This window comes from Cupressus sempervirens, chromosome 8 (assembly GCF_028749045.1).
Source record: "Cupressus sempervirens isolate cs-2001-9-10 chromosome 8, ASM2874904v1, whole genome shotgun sequence".
NCBI classification, from domain to species: domain Eukaryota; kingdom Viridiplantae; phylum Streptophyta; class Pinopsida; order Cupressales; family Cupressaceae; genus Cupressus; species Cupressus sempervirens.
In genome coordinates, this window is record NC_143125.1 from 747691358 (window position 1) to 747704496 (window position 13139).

The following is a 13139-nucleotide window of genomic DNA, read 5'->3' on the forward strand; positions in this document are numbered from 1 at the left end:
AAGATTTCACTTTTGCATAGTGAATGAGCACTCAACACGTGTCCACTTTGTGGGTGGATAAGTCACTCCACCTTGTGGGTTGATGAGTCACTCCACTTTGGTGAGAGGGTAAAATCCTATGTAAGGATGTTCACCCCTTTGTATTTCAAGAAGAAGAAGGAGGAGACACAATGTGACACACATCTTGAGAGTTTTTCTCTCTTGTAATACTTGATTCATATTATTGAGAAACACATTCTTTCTCATTTCAAGTTTGTTCTTTCTACTTCTCTATCTCTTTCTTGCTTCATCTTCCTTGTGACAGGTAGTTGTTGCAGGTTATAATCTAGGATCTCCAAGGTTGTTTTTCATCAACTCTTGCACTATCTTCATTGGAATTTCTAATGATAAGCATGGATGAGTCTATCATTTGGACCAAATTCCCATCCTCCTTTTGTTCATCTCTAACTGTAAAATTTATCTTCAGAGTCCAAATATCAATATTAAGCTTATCCAAGACCACAACCTTTCAACAAGTAGTATCCTTAGATTGGGGGATGTTAACCTGAAAAGTAACAACATAAGGCAGGAGCAAAAACATCAAATCCAGGGACAACATTGAGGGCAGGCAACTCCCTAGTACCCTTCTTCAAGGTTATAGTAGCAACCTAGGGACTAGGCTTCGTCTTCATCTTTCTTTGCATGCCATGCTCATCTCTATCCATTTTCATATTGAGCTAACATGATGGGCATCATCAAGGTATATTTTAGTGGCTAACATCCGTAAATTGGCTAATTTTAGAATTTTTTGGCTAGTAATTTGGTTAATAATTTAAGATTTGATACAACCTAAATCATCATAGTTTTATAAAATTTAGTTCTAAAATATTTTAAATCACTCAATAATTTTTTTTTATTGAAAAATTTAAACTCAAATATTCGCCACAATATTTGTTACATGATTAGATTTGAGTCACCCAAATATAATATATTATTGGAGAAAGTATACTTAACTGACTAATAATTATCATAATTATTAGTTACTTTAGGGATATATCACCAATATTTAGTTTTTTCTATTGATTTAAAGTATATGTAACGATCCTCATAATATTCCATGAATGTTCAATTTTGATTTGTAATATTCCATGGTGATTAATTAACTTCCTATTATTATTGAGATTCGTCAATATTTTATACAAAAAAATTATGATCCGAAAATAATTGCCAATATTAATCATATTTAAAATAAAAAATTGAGAGATTCGCTAATAGAAATAATTTTATTTTTTTTAAATAATGAAAGATTCACTAATATTTTATATCTTTTTTTGGAGGCGGCTTTCTTAAAGCTTACACTAGGCATCATTTGTAGGTCATTGCACCCATCCCTAGGGAACTTATCTTGACTCATCTCACTCCATTAGCACCTCAACTTAGTATATAAAATTTAAGCCCAAAGTAAAGCCTAAAGAAATCACTAAGATGAGATTTGATAATACCATTAAAATATCAAAATAATAATACAAATAACAAATATCTTTATGTAAATATACTAGAATATGCATTGTTACATAAATATGCTATTTTTGAATCTCAAACTTAATTTCATCAAGATGTACACAAACAAACTCTAGAACATGAACAACAATGCTACTCAATATAATAATTCACCTATTTAAACATAAATAATAATTATTTTTTATTCAAACATATATACTACAATCCATACATTTAATTCAATCATTTAATGACATTGTGTATGGAGAATAGTCAAACTCGACGATCATATAAGTCTACCATATGGTTCCAAGAAGGTAGCACCTAGTATTATTCGGACATGAAATTGTTTGTTTCGTATTTCCAAGAATGTAGTACCTAGTATAATTCGTACATGAAATTGTTTTGTTTATTTTTTTTTTATCGAGCTTATCATTATACATGGAGCTGTCTATACATTAGTTTAATTTATAAAACTTGTCTCTCTTCGAATGTTAGTAGTTCAGGGTAGAAAAATGTCTGCAGTGTCGCGGAAGTTTCCTTATCCAAGATTATTCTTTCTTGGGCACCAACACTCCACTAATTTTGGTGATAGAGTTAGGCCGGCACGTTTATTCCAATGTGCCGGCTCTTTTTAACCCTTTTTCGTTGCGGAAACCCCTGTTTCATGTTCTCAACAAATTGGCTTTGCTTAGATCTCCAAGTGTGGAAAATTCAATTTGTTGGTTTGGCGATAATAATGGAATCGGGAGTCTGCTGGAGCAGTAACGATAATGAATGCGGCTTCCACAGAGAAATGAAGGAACGAATTACCGTTATGATCAGAGGTACGTAATTAGTAGTTTTTGTGCATACGTTTGTGTATTTAAATGCCTTTTTCATTATCCTTTACAGCACTGTGTAATTCCGGTGGGATAAATTAGATTATATTTTAATGGGGTTCTGATTATCGATCTGTACCTGCTGGAAATATGTTCCAGCAGTCCACTAGTTTAAGTTATAAGGATTACTTCTTCGGTGAAGAAAAGGCAGAGAGAAACGATATTGACAAACATGCCCAGATCCAGCTTGTCAATTATTTGTTAGTTAAAAATTTAACCTTGTTGTTATTTATGATGTAGGAAATAATAATCTTTTAAGGACTCCGTCTATGTTTTACTAGATATTCACTAGTGGCTATTAACTTTTAACTTTGTTCTCAATTGAGTTATCAAATAATATGAGAAATTACTGGTTTTTTTGTTTTGTTCTTGCTTAAAGCTGAGGTTTCAGCTTCTTACTAATAATGATGCACTCTACAAGAGACGTTATGCAGGAAAGGATCTAAAAGTAGTTCAAAAAAAGGTGTTCACCTATACTTGACTCTCAATATACAAATAATTGTTCATTCGATTACCAATAGTAGTTAACAATATATCTATTAGTCCAATTTATAAATCACTACTAGTAATAGACAAAACAAATCATGATCTTTTTGGCAACACTCATGGGTTTCTTTATCTTGAGCCAAAAGCATATAAGGGAAAACATTTAGATGATCCGATCAAATTATTAAATTTAATTAGTAATAATGTGAGGGATTCAAATAATGCTTGACAAATTATGATACTAGAGGTGAACTCTTTTATGTTCAAAATATCTATCTACAAAGTGAACTTAATATAGATTCATCAAGGGTTTTCAATTTTTTTAAATGGTATTTTTTGTACAGCTATGTTTTAGTTTAAGTATTGTCTTCCGCCACTTGTCATTTTTAATAACTAGATATAATAGTGTTTTAAGAACCTATGGGGATTTCTATTGAGATTTAAAGAAAAATTCAAAGACGTCATTACTGTTGTTTAATCCTCTTAAAATATTTCAAATATTACAAAGAATCTTTTAAAATGTGTAAAAATTTCTTAATTAACTAAGCATAGTATTTGAGCATCTATAATTTATAATATTAAATATATAATATTTTTGTGTAAAATTGCTTAGCGTTTATTTGCTTTCTACAATAATGAATCATGAAATGTAATCTAAATAATGTTAGAAAGTTGATTTATATTTTTATTGTGGATGTTGATTTATCTCTTGATGTTGATATTGGGAATTTAACTAAGCCCATCTTCTACAGTCAAACATTGTTGCAATATGGCAATATGTACCTAATGATAAAAAGCCACGGCTATATTTTATCCCAGAGACATTGAACAAGTGTTATTTTTGAACCCTACGAATGAAATATTTCTTCTCTACTTCAAATGGCAGGATGATTTACACACTAATTTATTTTCAGGATTATGAATAAGTATTTCTTTGGTATCTAATGGTATTTTGAAAAATGCATTTCCTTGAGCTAATGGTCTACTTTACAGAGACTGAAAGGATTTAATACTATATAAATTATTTTGGTATCTGATGGTATTTTTCTTAACCTTATTGTCCAATTTACAGAGACTGAGGGGACTTTATTCTGTATAGATTATTTTTCTTATGACCCAAAGAACATCTCTCTTGAGAAATCTAATTGTACAAAATTATTTTTATCCAAGTTTGTTTTATCATACAATTAAACAATTGTATTTACATTTTATTACACTTTCTTTGTTTAAAAGCACGTTTATTTTGGGGGGCACATTAAATTTTTTAATCTTTTCTTGATAGTTGTTCTGATATGGAATTGCAAGAGATCTTGATATACAGTACTACCATACGATAAATTCCAAACCCAACTTGAGTTCAGTTTGAGTAAAATGTGTAAGTCCAAATTTTGTTTATTTAGTTTTGTTTCTGATTCAATCTGAACGCTATTTTTAATTATTTAATTCTTTTTCTCTAATATCTTTGTTCAAATGCATCTGGTGTATTCAATCCCCTACTCGCATAGTTGTCTGCTCAGATTATATAGCTTAACAAATAATAACATAAATTTATATGTTTAATTGTAGAGTATCTTATTTGTAATTCTGTTCTTTTCCGTTTACGGTTTGTACAGTAGGCAAACAAAGGCTTAGTATGAACTTGAGTTTCTTTAGGCACAAACTGATCAGTACTATACAGGCTCTAGAATTGGACCGATCCAAATCATTCAAGGTCCTTTCCCTTTGGATCTAGACAGCAGATCTACACCAGTTTTGTCCTTTTCTTTTCATATTTCACTTTTACCACTTTCAAAGACGACAATGTGAAAAGACAAATTCTAGGACATTACTAAGACATTCCAGAATGAAAGAATATGATTCACACCATCTCAAATTATCACGAGGCTTTTATGATTTGCTTTCTATCAATTGCTTGGTTTCTAAACTAAGATAGAAGTTTGAGAGTTTTGATTGCTTATAAGGAGTTTAAAATAAGTTAGTTAATTTTAATCTATGATATTCAAGCTACAAATTTGTACATAGAGATATATTATAAAGGTCAATATAATATTGTTCAAAGAAGATAATTTTATAATAGGATGTAAAATTCAAGATATCAAAATTTTTTGCACTATTTGTCTAATTTAAAAATTATTGTACAATCAGACTTGGGTTCTAATATAGCATACCAATTTATCCAAGAGACTTATAGCAGCTTGGCTGATTTTCATATTTTTACTTACATTTAGTATTTATCAATCTTAGAACAAGTTTATTTAGGTACAATTTATTTAATTGTTTATCATTAATTGCAAAAGATTAAATTAGTTTGAACTCTTAGTGTATTTCACTCAGTTTTGGTGAACCCAAAAACTAAACTTGTCTAATGTTTCACTTTAGGTTAATTTCTTCTTCGTATAACCTGCATTCTATTGATTCTTATTATTTCATTTGCAATGACTTTCTATGAACTATTTTCTTATCTTTAATCTATTCTCATACTAAGGATTTTAAGGTGTCTCACAATTTGTAATAATTAATTTACTAATCCTTGATGATTTGATATCATTTTACCAAAGAAATAATGGTATGTATTACATGGATGCATTTTTTCCTATGTGAATATGATTTTCATCTTTCATGTAACTTAGTGCATGAATATTTTTCCTTTTATTTTAGATTATTTCACTTCGTTCGTTGATTAAGATGCTTCATGAAAGTGAAGCAAATGCCCTTGAGGATCTTACTTTCTTGAATCACATATTAAATGAGTATGTGATTCCTTTTCCAGTGATGTACCTTGCTTTCTTAGATAACTCATGATGACTCATGGATGTTCTATTGCTTCATGATAATGATAATGTGGTTCAGGTTGTTTATAATAGATGTGGTGATAGAGAATCAATGCAATATTCATTTTGTAGGACTAACAATATAATTTAATATATTATAAAAACAATGTAATTTAATATGTCAAATATTTTTTTAATTTTAATAATAGATGAATATTTAGAATTACTTTATCTAATAATGCATTAGAGTGCTATAAATATTTGTCATGTTCTATTACTAAATTGTATTTATTTGTATCCTAGAGTTTCTATGTGCTTTTATCTTTAAACCTCTAGTAGCCATTCCTTAGGATGTGTGCTGACTATTTACTTTAGATAGTTCATTCCATCTAATTCTTGGGTATTTAGTGTTTGATATTTTATTAGTGCATCTAAACATACAAGCATTAGAGGAAAAGTTCAAAATGTTGTCTCACTTTTATATAAAAAAATTAATAAAATTTTTATCTTTTAGCATGAATTAATTTCTTCTTCCTATAACCTATATTCTATCGGTTGTTATTATTTCATTTGCAATGAATTTCTATGAACTATTTTCTTATCTATAATCCTTTCTCATACTAAGGATTTTAATGTGTCTCACAATTTTTAATAATTAATTTATTAATCCTTGATGATTTAATATCATTTTACCAAAGAAATAATGGTATGTGTTCCATGGATGCATTTTTTCCTATGTGAATATGATTTTCATCCTTCATGTAACTTAGTTCATGAATATTTTTCCTTTTATTTTAGATTATTTCACTTCACTTGTTGATGATCATAATGATTATTAAGATACTTCAATGAAAGTGAAGCAAATGCCCTTGAGGATCTTACTTTGTTGAATCACATATCAAATGAGACTTGATGATTCCTTCTCTAGTGATGTACCTTACATTCTTAGATAACTCATGATGACCCATGGATGTTCTATTGCTTCATGATAATGTGGTTCAAGTTGGTTATAATATACATGGTGGTAGAGAATCAATGCAATATTCATTTTGTAGGACTAACAATATAATTCAATATATTATAATAATAATAAAATAAAAAAATAATATGTCAAATGTTATTTAGTTTTAATGATAAATGACTATTTAGAATTACTTTATCTAATAATGCATTAGAGCGATATAAATATTTTCAATTTTATTTACATCATTTCTCACCTTATCATGTTCTATTACTAAATAGTAGTTATTTGTATCCTAGAGTTTCTATGTGCTTTTATGTTTAAACCTATAGTATTCATTCCTTAGGATGTGTGCTGACTATTTACTTTAGATAGTTTATTCCATGTAATTCTTGGGTGTTTAGTGTTTGATATTTTATTAGTGCATTAAAAATGTTACTTTTAAACTTTTTTGATGATAAAAATCTTGGTGTTCTTGTGCTACATTTATGGGTGGTTTTATTTGTCTCATTATTTATTTCTTCACAAGCTATATGTTTTTTTATTATGTGAAAATTGATTTTGAAGGGGATGTGAAACCCTATTACAAAAGCATCTAAAGATGGAAACCATTTTAAATCTCATAAGATAGAACAAAACTAGACACAAAATAAGCTAGGCCTAATAAAAAATCTAGCCACGCAGAAAAACAACAATAATGGAAAGGGCCACACGATCACCAAATAACCACAACTCAAGGCACAATAAAACATAAGAAAGGACACACCAAAGCATAACTACCCTAGGCGCTTCAATGGCTCAACAGCATCCTACTCTAGTTTATCCATCTATCTTATCACTTTCTTTATCTCATTAAACTCGATGGTAGTAGTAGAGTTCTTCCTCTTAGTGCTAGCTTAGGTTCTTCTACTAGGACCAGCCTGACTAACCATAAGAGAATCCTTGTCATCACTGACCTAAATGTTGACTCTTCATATAATGGGGTTCTCCAACTTCCCTAGAAGGTCTTGATGTGCTCATTTGAGGCCTTCAGGATCTTATAACTTTGATTAGCAATGCCCTTCAAAGAAAACTTTAGGCTTGAGATTTTACCTTTCAACACCCAGACCTTGTCCTCCAAATTTTTTTTGAGCAACAGTGCCCTTCTCTTTACATGTCATACAAGCTTTACCCTCCTCATGCGATTTGACATCACCCCATATCACTAACCACAACATCCTTGTCTCAGATGTTCATCTTACTCTTCAGAGCCCTAATCTTCATATTAGCTTCCTTGAGGTGGTAGAAGGACCATTTAATGGCTTTGTAAGAGTCCAACATCCCATTCTTGGCTATAAGAAGCCTATCCAACTTATTATCTTCGTTGGAATTTCTAACGATAAGCATGGATGAGTCTATAATTTGGACCAAATTCCCATCCCCTTTTGCTCATATCTAACCGTAAAATTGATCTTCAGTCTCCAGATATCAATCTTAAGCTTATCCAAGTCCACAACCTTCCAACAAGTAGTATCCTTAGATTGGGGGATATTAATATGAAAAGTAATAACATAATCAAGAGCAAAAACATCAAAATCAGGGACAACATTGAGGGCAAGCACCTCCCTAGTAGCCTTCTTCAAGCTTATAGTAGCAACCTAAGGACTAGGCTTCATCTTCATCTTTCTTTGCATGCCATGCTCATCTCTATCCATTTTCATATTGAGCTAACATGATGGGCATCATTTGTAGGTCATTGCAACCATCCCTAGGGGATTTATCTTGACTCGTCTTGCTCCATTAGCACATCAACCTAGTATATAAAATTTAAGCCCAAAGTAAAGCTTATTAGAAATCACTAAAATGAGATATGATAATACCACTAGATTATCAAAATAATAATACAAATAACAAATATCTTTATGTAATATACTAGAATACATGCATTGTTACATAAATATGCTATTATTTAAATCTCAAGCTTAATTTAATCAAAATGTACACAAACAAACTCTAACTCTAGACCATGAACAACAATGCTACTCAATATAATAATTCACTTATTTAAACTTAAATAATAATAATTTTTTATTCAAACATATAGACTACAATCCATACATAGAATTCAATCATTAATGACATTGTGTATGGAGAATAGTCAAACTCCTCGGTTCCAATAAGGTAGTACCTAGTATAATTCGTACATGAAATTGTTTGTTTAGTATTTTTTCATCGAGCTTATCATTATACATGGAGCTGTCTATACATTAGTTTAATTTATAAAACTTGTCTCTCTTCGAATTTTATTAGTTCAGGGTAGCAAATATCTCTGTCACCCCTGTTTTGGTACATGGGCACTTGCCTAGAAAAATGTCTGCAGTGTCGCGGAAGTTTCCTCATCCAAGATATTCTTTCTTGGGCACCACCACTTCGCTAATTTTGGTGATAGAGTTAGGTCGGCACGTTTATTCCAATGTGCCGGCTCTTTTCAACCCTGTTTTCGTTGCGGAAACCCCTGCTTCATGTTCTCAACAAATCGGCTTTGCTTGGATCTCCAAGTGTGGAAAATTCAATTTGTTTGCTTGGCGATAGTAATGGAATCGGGAGTCTGCTGCAGCAGTAACGATAATGAATGCGGCTTCGACAGAAAAATGAAGGAACGAATTACCGTTATGATCAGAGGTACGTAATAGTAGTTTTTTCTGCAAACGTTTGTGTATGTTATACGCCTTTTTTACTATCCTTTGCAGTACTGTGTAACTGTGGTGAGATAAATTAGATTATATTTTAATGGGGTTCTGATTATCGATCTGTACCTGCTGGAAATAGATTCCAGCAGTCCACTAGTTTAAGTTATAAGGATTACTTCTTCAGTGAAGAAAAGGAAGAGAGAAATGATATTGACAAACATGCCCAGATCCAGCTTGTCAATTATTTGTGTAGTTAAAAAAAATTAACTAGCGTGGTATTTATGATGTAGGAAATAATATTTTTAGGAGTATGCTTATATTTTATGAGGCAAAGATATTCAGTAGTGGCTATTAACTTCGATTTCAATTGTGTTATCAAATGATGTGAGAGATTACTGATTTTTTTGTTTTGTTTGTGTATGTGATTTAACCAGTTAAAGCTGAGGTTTCAGCTTCTTACTAATAATGATGAACTTTACAAGAGACTGTTATGTAGGAAAGGGTCTAAAAGTGTTCACCTATACTCGACTTCCAATTGTTCATTCAATTACTAACAGTAGTTGACAAAATATCCAGTAGTACTTCACAAATCTCCAATAGTAATTTATAAATCACTACTAGTAATAATAAAATATTTATATAATACTGATTTTTTTGTTTTGTTTGTGTATGTGATTTAACCAGTTAAAGCTGAGGTTTCAGCTTCTTACTAATAATGATGAACTTTACAAGAGACTGTTATGTAGGAAAGGGTCTAAAAGTGTTCACCTATACTCGACTCCCAATTGTTCATTCAATTACTAACAGTAGTTGACAAAATATCCAGTAGTACTTCACAAATCTCCAATAGTAATTTATAAATCACTACTAGTAATAATAAAATATTTATATAATAAAAATAGATAAAAGAAGTAGTATGCTCATATTTTGATGGAGGGTTTAGACCTGCTAGGAAATCTAGAAGCGAGCGAGCTACCAACCAGTGAAGGCCACCGCGAAGACAATTTAGAAACAAATATTTAAAATAGCTGAACTGATATTCAAAATGGGTAGAATCTAGAAAAAGCTCCGTCATAGAAGCAAACTGCTTGAATGCACTAAAATTAAAGCTAATCCCCATTGCCTGAGACTTGGAGATCTTTACTCTAAAGAATCGTGTTTTTTGGTCAATTAGAAAAAAATATTTTATATAAGCAAAATTGTTTGAAATTCATCCCAGACAAAAGAATTCCCTTGAACAAAGTTTGAAGCTTGAAGTTTTAACCATACGTTAAAATTATTTGTATTTGTTCATTTGCTCCAAGTCAAACTTATGTTTACTTTTTTACTCTTATTTTGAAGATTTACCGTTAGTTTTCTATTTATTTCGTATATATATTTTAGGACGTGGCTATCCTCCATCTGTATAGTTGACCAATTTTCAAAAAATTGAAAACATTGGATTTTTTTGAAAATTTCAGCATTTGATCTTCACAATCTACATAGTTTGTAGTCGAAAAAAACAACAAATTTGGAAAGAAAAAAAATTGCTACATTTTCGTGAATCTGAAAAAAAAAATTTAAAAAAATTGACTTTGTTTTGTCTTTAGAGCATTTTGCATGGAGATTAGCCTATCCCTGTTTTTTATCTCACATTCTTCACTTGTGTCATCATCCTAATGGTTTGACTTTTCTTTCATATATATGCTCTGATTGTTATTTTCTCTTGAGCATGTGTGTGTGTGTGTGTGTTTGCCACTTTTTTCTATTAATATAAATATGTTAATGTTTTCCTTCTTAACTTATCTTGAATGTGAGTTCTTTTTAGTTCTTTTGGTAAGCATGGTACTATTGTAATTGCTTTCTCTTAATTGCTAATTAAAATTTCTAATATGTACCAATCAAAATCAATTAATTTTAAATAATTTATATTTTTTTTTTTATAGTAGACTTGCATGTTTCTTACAATGATAAATCAATGAAATTAATTAAGATGATTGGCTAAAAACATTGGAGTTTTATATGCAAATTTCTTGAAAGCACTATATCTCTCTTAATTTTTAGCCAACATTTATGAATAGTGTTAATTTCCATTATTGAAAATATATAATGAAATCATATATTACAACACCATCATTATTATTAATATCTATTTAAGTAATTATCATTAGAATTAACATATTAAAATAAATATACATTTTAATTTTTAATTATAAAATATTATTATATTATAATTACAAAAAAATTATAATAATTTAAACTTAATACGTTTAAAACTTATTATAAATATATAATTAAATTATACTATGAGACAAGTACAAAGTCATTTCATGTCACTTCTTTATAGCTCTTTTCAAATCATCTTTTGTTTATTAATTTTTCTTTCTAAATTCATTTTCACTCTATTTTTGTATTCAAATTGTATTTTTATAAATTAATAATATCTTAATAAAGTTATGTACCTACAATGTCCTTGCTCTTCTCTTCATAACAATTAGTTTGAATCCCCCTCTTGACCATTGTGCAATGACAAATTTCTCTTAAATATTCTTCCTAATAAATTTGATTTTAACTTTTGACAAAATTCAACCTAATAAATTTAAATGATATATACAAATTTTCTTTTAATTTCAATAGTAAAAGTCTAGAAAAATATATTTAACTATGAGAAATGTAACAATCTTCTAAGTGTAATTTATCTTCAATCTCTTTAAGAATATTTAAAAATGTATAAGTAATATGAAGTCAAATAATCATTTCCATGCTCATCTAAAGAAACCCCTTAAATCATCATTCATAAATATCTAAGGGATAATATTATACAAATTAATAGAATCTATTTGGAATGCCCTAGCCAATATTAGTTGAGACTAACTTGCTAAATTTGTAATACCAAATTATTAACTGTGTCTTTTCATGATCTTCTTGCAACACTGATGGGTTTCTTTATCTTGAGCCAAAAGAATATAATAGAAAAAATTTAGACGATCACATCAAATTATTAAATTTAATTAGTACTAGCACTTGCACCTTAACGAGCGAGGGGTACACCCATAGTGACAAAAGGTGCAAGCCTATAAGATGGTTGCCTACGCATTTTTTTTAAAGATATTTAATTAAAATGAAAGGAGACTTAAAGACTAAAAAACTAATTAACTAATTTAAAATAGTTAAGTTTAATTGCTCTTAAATTCATTTACATCTATTATAAAAAACAAAGATATTTAAAAACTAGTAAGTAAGATAGTTAAAAAGTAGTAAGTATTTTTCCTACAAAGCAAACTATTCAAACCATTAAACAATAAGTCAGGCTTAGATATCTATTCTTAGTTGTATGTTATTCATGAAATTTCTTATTTTAATAAGTGGTTTTCTATTTTATAAATAATTCTTCTATGCATATTATAATTATTGAATATCATAGATGAAATGTTATTCTTAAACTATTATATGTTTTGTTCTACTTGAATTATGTTCTTTTTTAGTCTTTTTCTTAGCTAGATCTATGCTAAAACTTCTACATGGTATCAAAGCTTAGGAGCTAGGAAAGAGATTATTTACTATTTTGTAGGTATTGAAGATTAGATTTATTATATTGAATGGAATTTCAAGCCTTTGGTTTTTTGACTTCATACAACTATTTCAAATGAAAGCCCAAGATTCTACTTCAACTTAGAAGTAAAAGTCTTGTATCAAATAGTCATGGTGACAAAGGTGAACCCAAATCAATAGTTGAAAAGTCTAAATACTTCAAGTGCATGTATGAGGATTTTGGTCTTTTAATTTTATCCATGTCTCCAAAATTGTTGTTTCATGTTGAAGCATGGATGACTCAAAACTAGGTTTGGACTATGTTGGAGGTTCTTTTTGGGAAACAAGGTGAGATGCAAATCTACATCCTTAAAAATGAGAT

At 29.6% G+C, this 13139-nt stretch overlaps 1 protein-coding gene across 1 annotated transcript in view; it reads left to right on the forward strand.

Moving 5' to 3' along the window:
- Window positions 1-8753: 8753 nt before the first annotated feature.
- Window positions 8754-13139, forward strand: part of LOC149544580 (disease resistance protein ADR2-like) — a 33396-nt gene continuing 29010 nt past the window's right edge. The window contains exon 1 of the mRNA XM_089796414.1: window positions 8754-9239. Within this exon, the coding sequence (XP_089652540.1) occupies window positions 9080-9239 (160 nt within the window). The 5' untranslated portion in view covers window positions 8754-9079. The remainder of the gene's footprint in view (window positions 9240-13139) is intronic.